At 48.7% G+C, this 19,681-nt stretch overlaps 2 protein-coding genes across 2 annotated transcripts in view; one reads left to right on the top strand and one right to left on the bottom strand.

Moving 5' to 3' along the window:
- PLCD1 (phospholipase C delta 1) overlaps positions 1-18,172 on the top strand; it is a 47,066-nt gene extending 28,894 nt beyond the window's left edge. Inside the window, 9 exon segments of the mRNA XM_063416723.1 lie at positions 908-1,052; positions 1,955-2,104; positions 7,825-7,986; positions 9,282-9,438; positions 9,731-9,847; positions 11,168-11,346; positions 11,840-11,972; positions 13,667-13,816; positions 14,154-18,172. Coding sequence (XP_063272793.1) covers positions 908-1,052; positions 1,955-2,104; positions 7,825-7,986; positions 9,282-9,438; positions 9,731-9,847; positions 11,168-11,346; positions 11,840-11,972; positions 13,667-13,816; positions 14,154-14,245 — 1,285 coding nt within the window. The 3' untranslated portion in view covers positions 14,246-18,172.
- Positions 17,776-19,681, bottom strand: part of VILL (villin like) — a 35,126-nt gene continuing 33,220 nt past the window's right edge. The window contains exon 20 of the mRNA XM_063416715.1: positions 17,776-19,012. Within this exon, the coding sequence (XP_063272785.1) occupies positions 18,899-19,012 (114 nt within the window). The 3' untranslated portion in view covers positions 17,776-18,898. The remainder of the gene's footprint in view (positions 19,013-19,681) is intronic.

The following is a 19,681-nucleotide window of genomic DNA, read 5'->3' on the forward strand; positions in this document are numbered from 1 at the left end:
GTAGAGGTAGGAATTTCACACAGAAACTCAGTCTGTTGTCTTAGTTTGGGAAACTGGCTCTCAGCAGTCTCCTCAGCTGTGGTGGAGTTCCCACAGCTCCCTCCCTCCCAGTTCTGAGGATTCATCCCTCAGATCAGATCAGATCCAGATGAAGAAATCAATCATCTGAACTTTGAGACTTGGCTTCTAAGCTGACTTCATTCTTCAACTACAGCTATTCTTGATCCCTTCTCTTCTCTTCTCTTCTCTTCTCTTCTCTTCTCTTCTCTTCTCTTCTCTCTCTTCTCTTCTCTTCTCTTCTCTTCTCTTCTCTTCTCTTCTCTTCTCTTCTCTTCTCTTCTCTTCTCTTCTCTTCTCTCTTCTCTTCTCTTCTCTTCTCTTCTCTTCTCTTCCTCTTCTCTTCTCTTCTCTTCTCTTCTCTTCTCTTCTCTTCTCTTTCCTCTTCTCTTCTCTTCTCTTCTTTCTCTTCTCTTCTCTTCTCTCTCTTCTCTTCTCTTCTCTTCTCTTCTCTTCTCCTTCTCTTCTCTTCTCTTCTCTTCTCTTCTCTTCTCTTCTTCTTCTCTTCTCTTCCTCTTTGGTGAAAGACTTGGGGCACAGCCATCATTGTCCTTTCTTATCTGGCACTCACTATGTCTTAGTCTTTGGATAATTCTTCCTTGGAATTTCACTACCTTAGTTCTCAGATCCTTCTGTGTTTTCCCTGTTCAACCTCGAGCTCTCTTTGCTGACACTGATTTTCACATGATCCCATCCTTTATCTGCTTTCCTGTTTTTCCAAGCTCCTTTCTTCTCCCTTGCTCCCTGAACTTCCTGCCAGTCTTCCCAGGCAGTGCCTGTGCCTGATTACCCTCACTTGGAGGTGGAGCAGAAGGTGTAGAACCCAACCAGGTCCCTTCTTTGTTTGCAGAGCCCTCACCAAAGGCTGTCGCTGTGTGGAGCTGGATTGCTGGGACGGCCCCAACTCGGAGCCCGTCATTTATCACGGCTACACTCTCACCTCCAAGATCCTCTTCAGCGATGTCATTAAGGCCATCAAGAACTATGCATTCAAAGTAAGGATGAGGGACTTGGTCTCACGTTGCACAACCAGGGCTGACAGTAGATCTCTTCCCTCCCAGTGAGGAGCAGAAGCAATGAAAGCTTCACCTTAGCATTTCTCATGGGGACAAGATGTGTCCTTCTGTCTAAACATCCATGCTCTGCTTCCTGCAGAGATCCATTCCTGAGGGTTGCTGGACAGGGAGAGCATCCTGAGGATGAGTTTGAACCTGTGCCAGCACAGCTGCATCCTGGACCCCACTGCAATGAAAGTGATGCCCATAATCTTGAGCATACCTGGTGGGAAACGCCAGCAAGCCCATGATTTGTGTGGCTTTGATGTCTCAGGGTCTGTTTCTTGCTTTGGATGTGAAGGACTTCTTTTATTCAGCTTTAAAAGGGATGAGCAGGGCTGGAGTCTTGTATGGCAGCAGGCTTCAGAAAACCTTAGGTCTGTCCAAACTCACAGGACTCTGCTGTTTTCCTTCAGTGCTCTTGGGAGCACACAAAATTACCTGGGGGGCACAGGGAACCAGATCAGGCCTATGCAGGAATGGAGGAAGGATTGATATCACTTAAGGATGTGAGCAAACCCTGTGATTGCAAAGCCCCTTCCCAGTCCTTCCTCTGCAGGTGGGTACAAGGTGCTCTGACCCACAGTGCAGGTGGAGAATGGAGGCACATGGAGTGCCTTCTCCATTGGATCATCATCTCTGGAAGGCATCAGCACAGATCTGAGTAACTACTGCACAGTTAACTTTGTCCATTTTAAACAAATCCTTGCTTTAGGAGAATATCAGACCCTCCTGGTGACACCCTCATTCCCAGAGAAAACAGCACTGGGGTTCACACCAATTGCTGCAGAGTGGTGAAGCTGCAGAGCTCGCTGATGGTGTGTGTTGTTCTCTTGTTCCAGACCTCACCATACCCTGTCATCATCTCCCTGGAGAACCACTGCAGCGTGGAACAGCAGAAGGTCATGGCCCAGCACATGACCACCATCCTGCAGGACATGCTCTTGGTTGCCCCAGTCGATGGAAACAAATCCCAGTTCCCCTCCCCAGAGGTAAGCAAGGCCACTCCGGCACTTTCTGCCTTCTGAGGGCTGGACAAGAAGGAAGATTTTCTTCTTGCTGAGTGCAAAGCTCAAAACTCAAGGGGAAAACCACTGAAGGTATATTAAACACAAAGTGTCCTGCCACTGAGAGTGTCCTGGGGTAGCCACTGGGAATGGCCTGGGTTGGTGGGGATGGAGATATCCATGGAGGAAAAAGGAAAGCTGGAGACTGCCTAAATATGCCCCTTTTACTCCCAGGAATCAGGGCAGCTGTCAGGCTGGGAGCTGAACCCTGGACATGCAAGAGGAAAGAGACACACAGCCCTCAGCAATGCTGCACCACTATAAAATCATTAGCTGGCAGAAAAAACTGGAAATGGAATCTTGATATGAAAAATATGTCTCCAAAACAGGAGCCAAAAGGAGACATTCATCTATTTCCACGCATGTGGCTTCTGTCTTGCTTTCTGTCTTTCTGTCTTTCTGTCTTTCTGTCTTTCTGTCTTTCTTAGCACTTTGCAGAAACAGACTCCTGTATGGTTAGCTGCAGCTCTCTTTAAATTGCATTTCTTTGCTCATTCTCCAAAAATTGGATGAACATGCCTAGTCAGAGCTGGAAGGAGTTTGTGGGTGAAATAAAGCTGGCAGTCAGCAGGGGAGAAAGGAGAGGAAAACAATCCACCCAGAATATCTTCTGTATTTGTTCTCCCTCTTTATTTATCTCCTTTCCCTTTCTGACTTTCCCCTTTTGTTTGGGAGTGTCATGCCTCGTTTGATACAATGCCTGGCACAGAGGGAAGCTGCTCTGGGCTGGTCCCTAAGCACCAGGACAATATATTAGGATGAATTGTAATTTTCACTGCTGCTGCTTCAGCAGGACCTTGGCTCTGGCACAGACAAGGTGCCTCCACTGGGAGAAGTGACTCTCCAAGGGTGAGGACACTCCCAGCACAGAGATCAGTCTTTGCAGGCTCTTACTAAGCTGGAAAAATACGTCTTCAGTGTCCCCTCCTGCCTTGCTATTTGTCCTGGTGCAGGCTCAGGAAAACTGCTGATGGCTTTTCAGTGATGGCAATGATATGATGAAAGAAAGGAGCAACACCAAGCAAAGCAGTGTGTGATTTGTGAGTGTAAGGGGATGACCCCAACTTCCCAAAGATGTTTTTTCCATGCCTGTGCTCATGTAACCTTCTGATTTTGATTGCTCAAACAGAGACACAGTGCCCCAGCTGAACACAATGCCCAGATCTACGCTAGGGAATGGATTTGGGCTCATCTGCTCCATTGCAGGGATTGATCCATTTCGTTTAAACAGAGAAAAATTGCCAGTGTTGCAACACCTATCCTTTTCTTTCTGGTACTTTTCCTCTGCCTTCCTGCTGTGTGAAGTAGGACAGTGCCAAGGGCAGAAATGCTGATTTTTTGGGGGGTGTAAAACACATTGAAACTGAAACATGAGGGAAAAACAAACAAACAAGCCAGGAACCTCTTGGCTTTTCCACTCCCTTGTGACGTTGGCATGAGGAAACCCAGGACAACAAAGTATTTTTTATATCAGGAAAAGGGTGGGATCTGCCACTGGGCAAAGGGCTGGAGGCTATAAACAGAAACAGTGGAAGGATTGCTGCCGATTGTGTCAGCAGGGCAAGGTCAGTAATTAAAGGGAGATTGACACGGTTTGGATTTGTGCTAACGATTCACACCACAGCCCGGGGCAGGAATCTCATTTATTAGGCTCCATTCAGGAACAGTGCTGGGCTACACAGATTATCTAAATATCTCCCCCAAGCTGCTGTCTTTAGGTCCCAGTAGTGAATTAAAGGCTGTTTAATTTCATCCAGTCTCTGCTGCTGGTGGGTTGTTGCCCTTCTGTCCCATCCCTGATCCATACAGGGGTCTGCCAGGATCCCTTGCCCCTGTCCATACATCCCACCAAGAAATGCTGCAAAGTCACAGTCCTAGAGTGGAACTATTCAGTGTATCAAGTGTGTCTGAAAGCCCTACAGTTCTTTGTTCCTGGAATTCCTTGTTTATGAGTAGCTTTGGGCATTACCCACACATTTTGTGTCAATGTGGCTTCAGGTCCACCTGCACATCTCTGTTTCTCCAACCTTAGCCCAGCTTGTGTCAGTCCAGTCTGCAGTGCATCTCCTTACCTGAAGTTCTTGAGCTGAGTTTCCTTCAATCCCCCAAAACCTCCTTCAGTAATGTGTTTTTTCCCCTTTCCTGGAGGCTCTCTTCACCCTCTGGTGCTGCTCATTGCTGCTGCAACACCTCAGTTTGCAGCTGAAGGACATGCACAGATGGAGATGTGATATCCATTAGTGCATGGGATCTGCATATCTCCTCAGGAATGGGAACATGTTGTTCCTCCAGCTTCTCAGAAGTCTGGAGAGGTGGATATCCTCATCCTGAAGTGGGATGGCAGTGCTCAGCCCCTGTGTATCTGTGTACCTGAGCCCTGCACTTAGGGCTCCTTTGGGGAAGCAGTCAGAGGAGTTGGAGGTGTGGTCCACCTCCTCCTCAGTGTTTGTCCAAACAGAGGAGGAATCACACCCTGGGAGTGTTTGGTTTTCTCTGTTGACTCTAAAGGAGGTGTTGAGGCCACAGAAGGGCCTTGATCCACCTTGTTGAGGTGGATCACTTTACAAATCTTCCATTCCCACTGAGATGAAAACTGGAATTCAGACCTTGCTGTGGCTCTCACGTTGCTCTTAGAGGCAGGAAGCTTTCAGGTAAGATAAACCTGTGTATGCAGATCTTTTAAAACTAAATTAAATTATTTTTAAAAATTAAATTAAATTAAAAATAATGATCTCTGCTCATTACATCTCTGCTACTTCTAATAAAATCAGTGTTTTCCTTTAAGATGGTTTCCATATCCCAGTGCTGTCAGAACCATTTCACCTGCAGAGCTGAGCTTGTTCAGTGTGCAGTGGAAATGGTGGGAAAGAAGATGAGCTCCACTTCAGGGGGACTAAGGAATGCCATTTATAGGGCATGTGAAGAAGGGCAAGAGTTGCATCTGTTCCAGCAGTCACTCCACTGTGTGCTCTCAGTGCAGTCCATTGTCCTTGTAGCCTTTCCTGAGGTTGTTCTCCACCTTGGGCTTCCCACAGACAGCTGGAATGGCTTTATGGTCTACTTGGAGAACATTTATTGAGTATTTCAGCTATTGCTTCCTCCTAAGACAAGGGCTCTGCTCAACAGAGCCGAACTGATGAGCTGAGTGTCTTTTGCCTCAGGCTAGAAATACCTAATATCACATGAAGGAGAATCAAGAGGGATGGAGCAAGGGCATGTGTGTGTTTGTGTCTGTATCAGCTTATTTAAAACCTCAGCAAAGGAGATAAACTCAGATTTAGGGCTTTGCTTCCTCTGCAGGGGGGAATTCACTGCAATGCCACCACAGGATAGCACCTTTTGCAGGAAATGAGGATGAAAATGCCTCTCTTTGGGGTGAGTCTCACCCCTTCTTGTGGACAAATAAACAAATGGATCTCCTCTCAGTTAGGTGGCACATGGGCTGCTCTTCCTTGTAGGCACAGGAGCAGTGTCCTGTGCCCATGGGAGCATCTGCACCATATCCAAGGTTTCCCAGAGGAACCACAGGCTGGATGGGATGACAGCAGCTCTGAGGTGCTGCTGCTGGCAGCCCTGGAATGGTTGTGGTGAGGAGACACAGTGGAGGCTGTGTTGCTGTGCCTTCCCTCGTGATGTTCTTCAGCCATGAAGGAATTGCACACCCCACTTGCTGTGCAGGCTGAATGGGAGAAGCCTAAAAAGCTTAATTACCTGCTGGTAATTAAGAATCAGGCAGGCTGCCCCAGATAGCTTATCCTTAGTTCTCCACTGCAGAGCTGTGAGAGGAGGCAGTAACATTTCTTGTGGGGCAGCAGAAAGCAGAGGCAGATGATGCATTAAATACCAGGATGGTTTCTGCAGCCTGCAGGGGACAGGAGGGGCTGCTCCCAGCCTCTCTTTACTGTCTCCAGTGCAATCCTTCCAGGCTTGTCCACCCCAAATGCTGACCAGAGCCTAAAGGCTCACACAGAACTGGATTTTGTGCTGGAAGAACAGTGCAGAGCTGGGGGTTGAGGCAGGAGGGTGGGAAGGGACGTGAGGGCAGCAGGCTGAAGACAGGTTCTGAAGATGAGTCAATAAGCATGTGAAGAAGCAGAGCACAGCTCTGCCTGGAAGGCTGGGAGGATGGTCTGGGGATGGGGAGGAGGATATTGCTGTGCTCTGCCTGCTCCTTTTGAGTGACAGGGAAAGTGCCCCAGTTCATTTGTGGTAGCTGAATAAAAATGCTCTTGGCTGCTGCCTCAGGTGCCAGTGTTGGATTTCTGCTCAAACCCAGCTTCATCTCCAGCTTTGCCAGGTGGTGAGGAGTGGGGCTGGTCTCTGTAGAGATGTGATGCAATTTTCTTGAACCCCCAAAGGGTGCAAAGGGGAGATGGTGTCCTTTAAAAATGTCTGTGCGGTTTTATAAAAGATTCTTGGTTTTTCACAGTCCTGTCATTTGAACGTGGTGGGGTTTTGTTGCTTTTGCTGTTGCAGAAAAGGTCAATAGTGGGTGTTGCTGAGGAGAGGGGAACGTGCTACACAGACTGAGGGGTTGTACTGGCTAATTCCAGGATGGCTTTTTTGTGGAATAACTCATACCCTCCAAAGCCAGGAGTACCAAACACATCCAGGTGGCAGCAAATCCTCTGTTCCTGGAAGCTGCCAAGTCTAGTGGTGCTCTTAATTTTAAAGCAAAACCCACACACCTGGAGATGGCCCCCAGTCACCTTTCTCAATACTCCTCCCTGTCCCAAGCATTGCTGCTGCCTTGTTTGGGCTCTGAGCCATCCCTCTCCAGGCTCCAGCCCTCCTCCCACAGCCAGGGCTCACACAGAGGATCCATCAGTGGTGAGGGGTTTCATGGGACCCTTGAAAGAGGCTGGAGAGGATGGATTCAGCACGAGGAATGTGCTCCCTGGATGCCTCTGCACCCTGCTGCTGGCTGTGGTCAGGTTGTACCATCGCAGCAGTGGAAGAGAAGCTGTTCCCTGAAGAGGATGTGGCTTTGGAAAGGGTCTGGGAGCTCCTCCTGAGGCTCTCAGCACCCAAAGGCTTCACCAGCAAAATGTTAAATATAACAAAATTCCATGTCTGCTGTGCATGAGGCACCTGTCCAGAACTTATTGGACCTCTCTCCCCACTGAAATGTCCATGGGGCAGAGGCTACCCTGCCTCAGTCCCTGCTTGGATCTCAGTTTCCAGGTTGTGCACTGGTTTATAACCACACACTGCAGAGTGAGGGGTGGATTAAACAACAGCCACACACAGGGGCAAAAATGGTGCCACAAATTTCTTCCAGCAGCCCAGACCTCCAGGCTTGGCCTTGTTTGCTGAGCAACATTTCAGTCTTGTAAAAAAAAAAAAAAAAGTATATTTTAATTGTCTTGAAAAGCACAACTGTTTAAGTTGTCTGGTTGAGGGGATGGTCAGCTCTATAGCAGAGGGGAATCACTGGGTTCTCTGGGGTTTTCAGACTCTTGGCTTGTGTTCTCAGAGGCTGGGCAGGGTCTCAGTGTAAAAACAGACTTATTTTAACCTGTGTCTGGCTAGTAACCAGTCACTGATGCAGCTGTAAAAATCCTGGTTGCAGCTGAGGGGGTTCTTTAGGGTGGGCCAGAACCTTCTCTAGCCATCAGGTATTTTGTCCACTTTTCCTTGTGCAGCAATTGAAAGGGAAGATCTTGGTGAAAGGCAAGAAGCTGAGCAGGCAGGAGGACCCTGTCAATGGGAACAACAACCTGGAGGCTGAGGATGTCTCTGATGAAGATGAAGCAGCTGAAATTGAAGATGAATCTGTGAAGACCAAGCTGGAGCAGAAGGGAAAGGTAAGTGAAGGATGAAATCACTTTTTAGGTGGGTTTTGTACCACACCTAAAGGAATAATAAAAGGAAAAGCAGTTGAAATACAATTTTTCATGTGTTCCCAGCCAAGACAGGTCTCAGTGTGGTTTCAGCTGCTCATCTGGGGATATGTAAGGGTGAATTGTTGATATTTCTGGGGCTGAGGATCCTGGTGCTTGCTCAGCCTAATGATCTCTGTCCCAAGCACAAACAGAGATCTTGCAGGGCCAGCCAAGCACAAAGGTTGGCTTCATTCTCTAAAATGAGACTGGAGAATCCTGCACCAAGGATAGACCATGTAGCATTTATGGAAGCAGTGGAAGGGCACATGTTCAATCCCTGTCTTATTTCCAGAAATCTGTTTGTCATGGGGCAGTCAGGACTTTTCCAGTCACATTTTGGGATATGCCTGCACCTTCACTGGCTCTTTGTTTCTGACCTGGAGGAGGGAGGGAGGGAAGCTCTATGGGGAAGGGGTGGCCAGTTACTATTAAAGCAATTTGTATGATGATTTCTGGAAGGAAAAGGCTGGCCTTTGCACAATCATCTGCCCCATCATGTGAAGAAATGGATTTTTCCAGTGTGCAGGTCCTTGTGAACCCCAGATCCCTCACAGGGGGGGTTCATGGGTGACACAGACACATTCAGCCCCACTGATGGCAGAGCTGATTGGTGTCACCTCTGCATCTGCTCTGATCTATTTCCCTTCGATGAGTTGCTCACTCTTTGTGGGCTTTATTTATTTCTCTGATCTCCAGTCAATGACTTGCACATTATTTTGACATCTGTCACTTTCTTTTCTTGCCCCTGATGGGAGCTGGGGGCTCTCACTTGCACCAGTGAATGTGGCTGTGGAGTTGGAGTCAGCAAAGCATTGTGACAACTTCCTAGTTCAAGGGGAAAAAAGCTCTGTGGAGACCCAAACACCCTTCTCTTCCCTTTATTTCCAGGCTTGCATGCCTGGCATCAGGACAGTATGGAAAAGTCATTGCTGAGGCTCTGCTGTAAAGTTCAGCACCTGGAGACAGATGTGGGTGCTGAAATTCAAATAATCCTGCAGAGAGCAGCAAGGAAGGGATTCCCACCAACCAAGGGGGAGTCCTTTTCCAGCCTTTCCTGCACAGGGTGACACAGAGGGCAAACCCTCTGAGAATGTGCATCCTTTCCTGGTGAAAGTGGTGGAGAAGAGAAGCCCCAGGGGTCCTGTAGGGAAAACACAATTACCACTTTTGAGCAGGACATCCAAAACTCCCCACAAACCTCTCTCTCCTGTTTTTAGAGTGACACCTTGAAGCTGGCCAAGGAGCTGTCAGACACAGTTGTCTACTGCAAGAGTGTCCACTTTGAAGGCTTTGATGACCCCAACCACCCTCGGGCTTTCTATGAGATGTCGTCGTTCTCGGAGAGCAAAGCTCTGAAGCTGGCCCAGGAGTCTGGTACGTGTGCTCTTCCCTCCTCTGCCCCTGTTCCCCAAAAAGGGACAGGTGCTGGTGGAAAGGGCATCCCAAGGACATGGGTTATGATCTCTTTGGTCAAGCATGTCACTGAGAAAAGTGAGAAGAACTCAATATCCTCCAGTCTGTTACCAAACAGGGCATTTTTGCAGGTGGTTCCCATTCAGCCGGACATGCCAGGCAGAGGGGAACACACAGCAGCAACAAGAGGAGATAAAAGTAGCCCCACCACTAAAAGGACCATTTTCTTCTGTTTTTTTTCCTTTCTCTGTAGGAACCAGTTTTATTCATCACAACATCAGGCACCTGAGCCGTATCTACCCTGCAGGCTGGAGGACAGATTCTTCCAACTACAGCCCCGTGGACCTGTGGAATGTTGGCTGCCAGATCGGTGGGTGTCCCTGGGGGGCTGCAGGGGCCTGGGTCACCCATGACCTGCCTGTGGAGGGGCTCCAGCTGAGCACAATCTCAAGCCCTTTGCAGTCTCAGGGAGAAAGCTTTCCAAACAATGCCCAGTGCCTTTCCACAGACCATTTTCTGTCTCACAAATCCATCAGGAGAGGCTTTTCTGCACATTAATGTGCAAATCCTTGCAATTTCGCTGTCAGGAGAGTTATTGCTATTTAACAAAGGAGGAGGGAGCGTGAATTCCGTGGGTCCTGCAGCCCCCTTGGGGGCACAAGTGAGCAGTGCCCAGTTTGGCCTCAGGACAGTGCTTGGGAGGCACCATCAGTTCCCTTGGGGTACAGGAAGGCCAGACCTCAGTTCAGTATTTGGGCCCCCAAAATAAGATTTTTCAGAAGCCCTGAGTACTTTCAGCTCCCAGGAAAACCAGTGTACTGCAGTTATCAAAGTCTTGCTGCAGGTGGAAAAATAGGGGAGTGCCTTAAAATGCTCTCAGCCTCCAAGTATGACTGGGTATGAAGGATGTGGGACCAGGTTAAATTTCTGTGTCTTAAGAGATGCCTTAGATGTTGCTAAAGAGTTTAAAATCATCCTTGAGGAAATCAAGTGAGCTGCTGGGGTCCCTGTGCACTCCCTGTGTGGTTTCAGTGAGGCTGTTCACAGAGGCTGTTCTAGGTTTTACATCAATGCCTTCAAAAAAGGCATCGACAAATTGGGAAGAATACAAGGAATGAGCCTGGTGTTAGGACAGCAGTGAGGCTTGATCTATTTTGGGCAGCAGACAATAAAGAGGTGATTTGATCACAGCTTCTGTGCTGCCACCTGAGGAGTTCAGACAATGAGAAACTCTAGTCCAAACAACAGAGGCATCGATGCCCCTCGGGGTGGCAGATGAAAACAGGCAGATCTGGGCTGGAAAGGAGGTTTTATAATGAGTTTAAGCAGCCAGAGAATTTACCTGAGAAGGATTTGCTGGCTTCACTACAGGAGAGAACTCCTTCAGCATAGAAATGGAGAGGTTTATCTAAAAGATGCAGTTGCTCTAGGTAGCATAAAATCCTTGCAGGACAATTTTTGATCCTGGCGAAGGCAGGATGGCTGTAATGGCTCCTCCTGTCTGTCATCTCTGAATGCAAGAAATCCTCAGGGCTAGCAGGCTGTGAGGGTCAGAGTTTACCACTGCTCTTTGAAGCGTGGAAAAGCCAATGTTTATGTCCATGAAGTGCAGTTTCATGTGAACAGAATTAGCATGAAAAGATTCCTATTGATTTATCTGAGTGACTGAAGTTATTTATTTATGTTGCAGTTGCCCTAAATTTCCAGACAGCAGGCACAGAAATGGATGTGTACCAGGGTCGCTTCCAGGACAATGGGTTTTCTGGATATGTCTTAAAGCCAGAATTCCTCCGGGATGAACAAACCAAATTCAATCCAAAAGCCATCACAGAAGGAACATGGGTGACAAGGAAGAAGCTCCTGATTAAAGTAAGAACAGAAGTCGGGAAACATCTCAGTAACATCCACTTTTGGGGGAGTGTGGAGGTTGTACCTTCTCCTTCTTCTGGTCCTAAATTTGGTTTTATCCTAACTCTACTGATTTCCCACATCTGGGGGCTCTCTTGGGCTTGGATCCTCACACGTTTAATGTTGGACAATAGGTTAATGGCAACATTTGCTGTGGTTCCAGAGCCATGCAGGCTGACACGCCATCAGCAGTCACCTCTGGTGTTCCCAATACCAGCTGAGCACTGTGGGGACACTCAGAAAAGTTGCTTGTCCCAAAGCCAGCTGGCTGGGCTGGAGCAGGGTTCCTTACAAGGGTGCTTTAGCTCATGACATCCTTCCTCTGAAGGCTGTCACACAGCACCAGCTCTGAAAGGGCAGCACCAGATCCTGCACTCCTGAGGAAGGAGAGGGAGTCTTCCAGGGAGCCCCCTCTCCTAGTGAGCCCTGACCTCTTCCCCTGTTTCCTCCACAGATAATCTCTGGGCAGCAGCTGCCAAAGGTGAACAAAAGCAAAAACTCCATTGTGGATCCCAAGGTGACGATAGAGATCCACGGGGTCCAGCAGGACAACAACAAGAAGCAGACCAAAGTCATCGAGAACAATGGTGAGGGGATTTCCTCCCAGCTCTGCTCCCACGAGCAGGAACCTTTTCTGTTCATTGGCAAAACCTGCCCAGGGCACCAATCCTGCCCACACTAAGCAGATACATGAGGTGTTCTTCTTCTGTTGTTTGGAGACAGAAATTCCCTGTAAAACAACATCAGCCACAGGAGCTGTTTGGGGCTGGCTCCCAGATATGCAGAGCTAAAGCTTTGGAAGTGCTCTTTACCTCCATGCAGTGGGATTTGACCTGGTGTGCAGGGGTTCTCACCAGGATGTTCCCAGAGGAAGCTTCTTGTGGGGCTGATTGTACCCCAAAAGTGTCCCAAACTCACAAAAGATTGATGTTGCAAGGAACTTCAGAGTTGCCTGTTCCAGCCCCTGCCTAAAGGGCCATACAAAGTTTACTCAAGCTGCTCAGGGTATTGCCCAGATGAATTTTGAATATCTCAGAAGTTGGAGGACCATTTCTAACCAGTCAGAACAGACATGGCTGTGATTTCCCTCTGTGCACTGAGGGTTTGAATATTATAACCTTCTTCACAAACACACACACTCTGCTTTTCTGTGTGGAGTAAGAGCCAAGCACTGGAAAGCTGGTGCATATTTTCCTGCCTGCAAACAATGTTTCCCTTTTTCCTCTTTCCTGTTTGAGTAAATCTGGCCTGGCTTCTAAAGCTCATGGCCATTTCCGTCACCTACAATAATTTTTACAGCCTGTCAAGTGAAAGTTGTGTAGGGAACACTTCAGACCTGCCAGGCCTGTTCCTCAGGGCTGCTGAGCACTCCCAGCCCCATGGCCAGCCCTTCTCTAGCTGGAACAATACTGGAATGATGCTGAATGATAAGTGCTGCCTTGTGGAAAGCAGATCAAACAATGAACACACCACAGGCCCATCTCAGCACCTTCAGGGCCAGCTGAAAGCTCCCTGTCTCCTGCTGAATCCCTCACAGACCCTGCAGGAGCAGCAGGCTCCTGGTGTTGTTTTGCTGTCCATGGTCTCTGCTCTGCACAGGGTTTCCAACAGGATGTGCTCTCCTGTTTGCCTCTGGGGAGTGGTTTATTGACACTGCACCTGCCGTGGCCTGGAGAGAGGTCTGAGCTTGCTCTGCATTTCTTGTGTGCCAGTCCCAGCTTTGTTTGCTTTGTGATTCTGGACCACATGACCCTTATCCAGACTTGATGATGCTTTTTGTAATCAGGCACTCTTCATTAACTTTTCTTGCAGACAGGGAAATTGGGGCACAGAGTGATGCTTAGATGGATGTATCTCAAGCAGTTGGAGAGGCTTAAGGCCCCAGAAGGCTGTCTCAACACAAAAGCACAGCTTTCTTCTCTTCCCTCCCCTGGTTTAGGGCTATAAAAGTTTGCCTCTGGTCCAATGGCAACCAGAGACATCCATGTACCATCCAGCAAGAACCCGGGGAGCAGAGCTGAGTTCCTCCCCTCTCCTGCTCCTCACTCCTTTCTAGGACCAAGGTCTGCAGTGAACAGCCCAAGCTGAAGGGTTTAATAATTCCAGGTTGCAAATCACAGTATCAAAGCTGGGAACAAGGCTCTTGGCACCTCCTAAGAGCCTTGGTCTAGCTCAGATTAAGATGAGAGTCAGGAAAAGTCTCCATCCATTTGCAAACACCTCAGACCCCCCATTCTTACTGCTGCCATCTCTGACCTCCATCCTTGTCTGTGCTGCCCAGGCTTTAACCCAAACTGGAATGAAGAGTTTACATTTGACATAGAGGTCCCTGCACTTGCCCTGGTCCGGTTTGTGGTGGAAGATTTCGACATGTCGACCAAGAATGACTTCATCGGGCAGTACACCCTTCCCTTCACGAGTCTGAAGCAAGGTAAGGCCCTGCTGCCTGCTCCTCACAGCCCCTGAGCCCTTTGAGGAGCTCCAGTGTCCTGGGTGAGTGGTCCAGATCCCTCACAGAGTGGATTTTTTGGGCAGCTGTTGACATTGTCTCTAGGGGAGGGTCCTCCTTGTCACCAGAGGCCTTGGGCACGTTGTGTTAGCCACGCTCAGAGCTGTGCCCCTGGGACCTGCCTGTTCAGCATCCTGTGGGAAACTGGGAACAAAATGCTCTGGGACAGGGAGATGTTTGTGCAGGGTCTTGGCAAACATCAGCAAATACTTTTCCAAGTGGACTAAAGGCCATTTTCCATCTGTGTCTCTGCTTCCAGGTTATCGCCACATCCATCTCCTGACCAAGAACGGAGACCCGTACTCCTCCTCCACCCTCTTTATCTACATCAACATCCAGGACTGTGATTAGCAGCCTGGCTCCTCCAGGCCCCAGAGAGCCTCCTGACAGACCTGGAAGGAATTCAGTGTGTGAGCCCTGCCAGTGCCAGGGTCATTCCCCAGCACCTTCCCTGGAGCAGCACTGGGTGCTCCGTAGGACCCCCAATGTGGAACAGCCATGGACCTCCTCCCTGCTGCGTGCTGGAAACATCCTAATGCTGCTGTTGAGATTCATCCTTTAGTACCTGTTCGACCAATCCAGCTGTGGTTTTAGTTCACTTTATTTTGATTTATTTTTTTTTTAATGTTGCTTTCAGCGAGAGGACAGGGACTCCTTTCTTAGTGAAGTACAGCTCCTGGGTTGGGCTCAGTCAGGCATCTGGGCAAAGCACCCAACATCTGTGCAAGGAAAAGTCTCCCTCAGCACTGCAATCCGTGGCCAGGTGCCAGGTGACTTCTTGCAGCTGCAGGTGTCGGGCATCTTTCACCATGTGAAGTCCTAAACGGGAACACATTTCCCCTCCTTTCTGTTACAGATCAAAAAAGAAAGCTGCACTACAAAGCCCCGTGTTATGTAACCCGAGTTTCCTTTTGTGTTGTAATAAAAAATACATGAGCACTACTCTGCCTGTGTGCCTGGCTCTCAGCCAGGCCACTTTGCATTCAAAGCCTGGCTCTCATCCTGTGAAGGAGAGAGAAGCTGCTGCACAGCAGATTTCCCTCTGACCCAAAGTGAAACCCACTCAAAGGGACCTCAGAGGTCTTTTGCCAAAGACAGTGGAAACATGCTCAACTGCCAGCAGGGCTTTTTTTTTTTTTTTTTTTTTTTTTTTTTTTTTTTTTTTTTTTTTTTTTAAATACACTAAAACGTTGTGTTTTTACAGAAAAATGTCGTTTTTGAACAGAGAGGAAGTGGATGTTGTGAGTGCTAGCAGGTCCCAGTTGCACTGTAGAGGTAACCCAGCATGAGAGTGTTTTGAAAACAACACAGTATTTATGGCAACGAGTGATTTGTCTCCTAGTAGAACTACAGAGTTAAGGGAATATTGTTGAAATAAAATAATATATATTTTGAAATGCCAACTGTGTTACTAACAGTATGTTAGACTATTAAAAGTTTAAAAAAAATCTGGAAGTGTTCAATTACTTGTCACTATTTGCCTCTTTGTCCTACTTGAATGCAACATATATGAATTTGGAGACAAACATGCTTAATTTCTTAAATTATCAGCCTTCCTGGTGGTTCTGATCGCTGGTGTTGAAGACAAGGGGCTGATACCAAAGTTGTTAATGTCCTTTGAAACATAAGTGGGTCATTTTATTTTTTTTAGTCCAAAATAGCCTGGATTTAGTGATTCTTAGGCCCACTGCAAGGCTGGGTTTCTTTTAGTCCTCCCTGGAGTTTGTTATGTTGCAGTAAACATTGCTGGACACATTGATTTTTCCTCTTGACTACAATACTGTGTGATGTTGTAAACCATTGCCAGATTAAATGTGAATTAAACCCACACCTCAAAGGCTGATATTGCATTAACAACCAGCCAGGGAGAAGGGCCCAAGAGCAGAAGGCCCTGCAGGGACAGGGGCTCTCCAGGTCACCTCTGGGATGGGGCACGTTGTTGGAGACATTTGAAGGCCAAGGATGGAACATCCATGGCTCTCACCCAGGGACAGCCTGAGTTTGGTGCCTGCTCCCAGTGTGCTCTCAGCACTTTGTTTTAGGCAGCCATGGGATGAAAAGCAAAGGTGAAGGTGGTAAGAAGTACTCTTGTATCAGCACCAGCTCTTGTGGGGCAAGTGAGAAAGAAATTCTTCCTTGTGAGAGCAGTGAGGCACTGGAAGAGGTTTCCCAGAGAAGTTGTGGCTGCCCCATCCCTGGGAATGTTCAAGGCCACTTTGGCTGGGGTTCCCAGCCTGGGATAGTGGAGGTGTCCCTGTCCATGGCAGGGGATTGAACTGCATCATCTTTGCATCTCCCAATGCAAACCATTCTGTGATTCTGTGAAGTCAGATCAGCCCTCTGGGTTGGCTGTGAACATATTACTGCCTTTTTTTGGGTGGCAGGATTAGATTTCAGTTGGATTATTGAGCTAAAGCCCTCACCTGCCTGCTGTGACAGCACTAGAGAAGTGGGGGACCAGGTGGCCAGGGGCAGGGTGGGCTTGGCTGGATTGCAGAGAGGCCAGGTTTTCCTCTGCCTGTTTTGCACTCAGAGCTGGGCAAGATCCCAGGGAAGAAAAAACATCCCCAATCAGGTAGGAACAGTTGGGGAAAGCTGCTATAGCCAGGTGGGAAAGGAGCTGGGATGGAGATGGGGTGGGCAGAGCATGATGACAGTGCTGCAAGGTCTCCTCTGTCCCCAAAGGAAGGGACATGGCCCGTGGTGTTACCACGTGAGCTCACTTCTGAACAGATTAGGAAATGCTGGAGCCCCACTGGAGGGAAGAGCTCTGGGGAAAAGAGCAGCAGAGGCAGGACATGCCACCAACATCACAGCAAAAGGCACCAAAGGGAGGAGGGGGGAGAGGATCTTCAGAAATCAGGCAGGGAGTAAAAGCAGCTCTTCCATGAGGAGTGCAGCAGCAGTTTCCATCAGACCCAGGTATCAAAAGGCTCTGTGAAATCCCAGGCTGGTTCCTGAGTGCTGGCAGGAGGGTTCCACTCGTGTTGGTGAGCGTGGTGGCCACAGGAATTAAAGCAATTTGCAGCAAACTGGCCTAATCTCTCTAATCTGTCGGCGTTTTGGCTGCTCTTCATTTGACTGTGTGAAGCATGTTAGGCCCACAGGTAGGTGGCATTCCTGCATCTTACTGAGGAGCGCATGCAATTCCTTAATTTGGGAGCTGGCAGCAGCACTCCTCAGCAAGGCAAGGCAAATATTGCTGATTCCAGCAGTGCCAGCAGAGGTTGAAACTTGGGGAATGTGCACTGATTGCATCTCTTGTGAACACAACAGGAGCAATCACACAGGTAATTCAGCTGATTTGTGTCTGTGCTTGACACTTTACTTACTCTGCACAGGGGTTCCAGTGGGTTTTGGGCTGGACCCTCAAGCAGAAATGGGATGAAGAGGTGGTAGGAACAGGGACATAAATAAATCCCAACCCATTGTTAATTCCCAATCCTTAAACACAAAGTTCTACCCAGAAGACCCCACCACCTGCAGGTCCCTGCTGCAGCCCAGCCAGCTGGTGACACTACAGCACAATAATGTGGTCCTGGACATTGAGGCAGAGCTCTTTGCCCCTCAGTCAGCATCCTGGAGCTCCCCAGCTCCATGCCCACATCCCTGCAGCAGGGCTGGGCACTCGGGACACCTGAACTGCCAGGTACTGCTGCTCACTGGCAGTGCTCCCTCAGGAGCATGGTGGGGACAAATGGCCCAAGCCACGTGGAGTTTGGGAACAGAAGGGGCCCCACCTCCTCAGATTGTTCTTTTATTTTCAAAAATATCAAAAATTCCATTGATGACCAGGTGTTTGAAGGATCTGTGGCCCTACAGAGCTTTTATCTGCTGCCATCCTACCCCCCCATACTGATCAAGGACACTTACAGTGCTGCTGCTGCTGCTGGATGTTTATTTAGAATCACTGATTAGGTTGGAAATGGAGTAAAGCTGCAAACCCACATTGTCTGAGTTTTTAAGACACTGTTTCTTCATTTAGTTTACAGTTTTATCCCATAATCACTGATTGCTCACACTTCCCACTGCCCTCCCCAGTCACACTGATCCCACAGTGTGGAACCAGCACTCTCAGCCCCACAGATATCACAGGATGGAGCCCTGATAAAAGCTTCAGTAGGACACCCTCTGCCTCAGGTCATACCCAAAACCCTCCTGGCTTCCTCAGGCCTCTGGTCTGTGGGCAGGTGGACTTTGACATTCACCTGGCCATGGTCAGGGAGGCCAGGTGAGATGGCAGATGCTGTCTGAATGAGAAAAAAAGTAGACAGAGTCTTGTCTGGCAGTCAAAAATCGACATTTGTGTCTAGCCTTTAGTGTCATCATCCTCTTGAAACAGATCAGCTAATAAATATGCTCATAATAAGTGCTTTTTCCCCCCCAAACCAGTTTCTCATGTGTTTTACCTACCCTGGGCTATGCATGTTAATCTGGAACTGATTCTTGGTGTTCTTTGGTGAGTAGTTTTTCTACAAGGTGAGAAGGGGCAGAAGTGTCTGGTGTCACTCCACAGAAAACACCATCCATTATCTTTTTCCTGACCTCAAGGCTCCCCCTCCATCCTCTTAGGGCTTCCCCCTCATCTCCCCACCCAGAATTTACACAGCAGCTGTAAATGGCCTTTGTCTTGACTAACTTTAAACTTTTACAAATGAAGGAAAAGATCGTGACCTTGTGCATGTGGCAATTTGCAAAAGGGAGAGGAAAGATGAGGCTGCAATGCAGTTGTGTGGCACACACTTGTCTTCATGGCTATCAGCAAAAAAGTGTCAGGAAGAGGCAAAAGCATCCTGTCAAGCTGTTCCTGAAAAAAGGTTTTGCCTCCTGGGGTTCTGGGTTTGCAGGGAGAAAGGAGCCATCCCCTGAACAGTGGGTGCTGGAATGAACTGCATTGGGTTGGGGTGCTGGGTTGGGATCACTGAGGAAACGCCTGCACTTCTTTCCTGCAGCTTCTGAGGGAGCAGGGGTTGGTCCCAGAGCCATGTGATGTCCCCTGTACTCTCAGAAGAGTCCAAATTGTTTCTTCTCATTCTGCTGCTTCCATTTGGGCATCTGGTAGAACTCGTCCTTGGACTTCCCAAAGATATCGTGGAAATCAGCATCGGAGAGATAGCACTGCAGCGAAGAGAGAGAAAGGACAGGTCAGCTTTGGCTTCTGCAGAGCCTGGGACACCCCCCCAGCTGAATCCCCTCCCCACTGTGCCAGTGCTGACCTCTGACCCCAGGCCAGCAGCTCCTGTTCAGCTCCCTGTCCTCGTGGTGGGAAGTGAACATCCCAGCTGACTGTTCCTCACCCCACTTCCCAAAGCACCAGGGGAACAACAGCCCACCAGCCCAAAGAGATGTTTTTGAGGAGTTAGCATGCTCTGGCTGCAAGTTAATCCCTGCTGATCATACTGTGGCCAGGACAATTTATGGTCCACCAGGGGAGCTTTGCTGGCTGGAGTTTTGGGTGGTTCCTCAGGCAGTGATTCACAGTGAAAGCATCTCCCCCTCGCTCAGTCCTCTCCCCTAAAATATTAACTGGGAATGTTCACTGCCATTGCTGGAAAGACAAGGTTTGCAGAAAGCAGGCTCATCAGGGATGCTGACAAAGGCTCTGTGGGAGTGGGAGGTTGAGGTTTTTTTCTGGTATTTTGGGTGGAAGAACCCATGCAGAGCCCAGCTGTGGATTGTGACTGGCTGTGGGTGTTGGCCTTTGCCAGATCTGTTGGGCAACACATTGGTCAGACAAGGATTACAGGGAGTGGAGGGAATCAGTCCTTTATCCCCCCATCAGCTTGC

This window comes from Prinia subflava, chromosome 1, assembly GCF_021018805.1.
Source record: "Prinia subflava isolate CZ2003 ecotype Zambia chromosome 1, Cam_Psub_1.2, whole genome shotgun sequence".
NCBI lineage: Eukaryota > Metazoa > Chordata > Aves > Passeriformes > Cisticolidae > Prinia > Prinia subflava.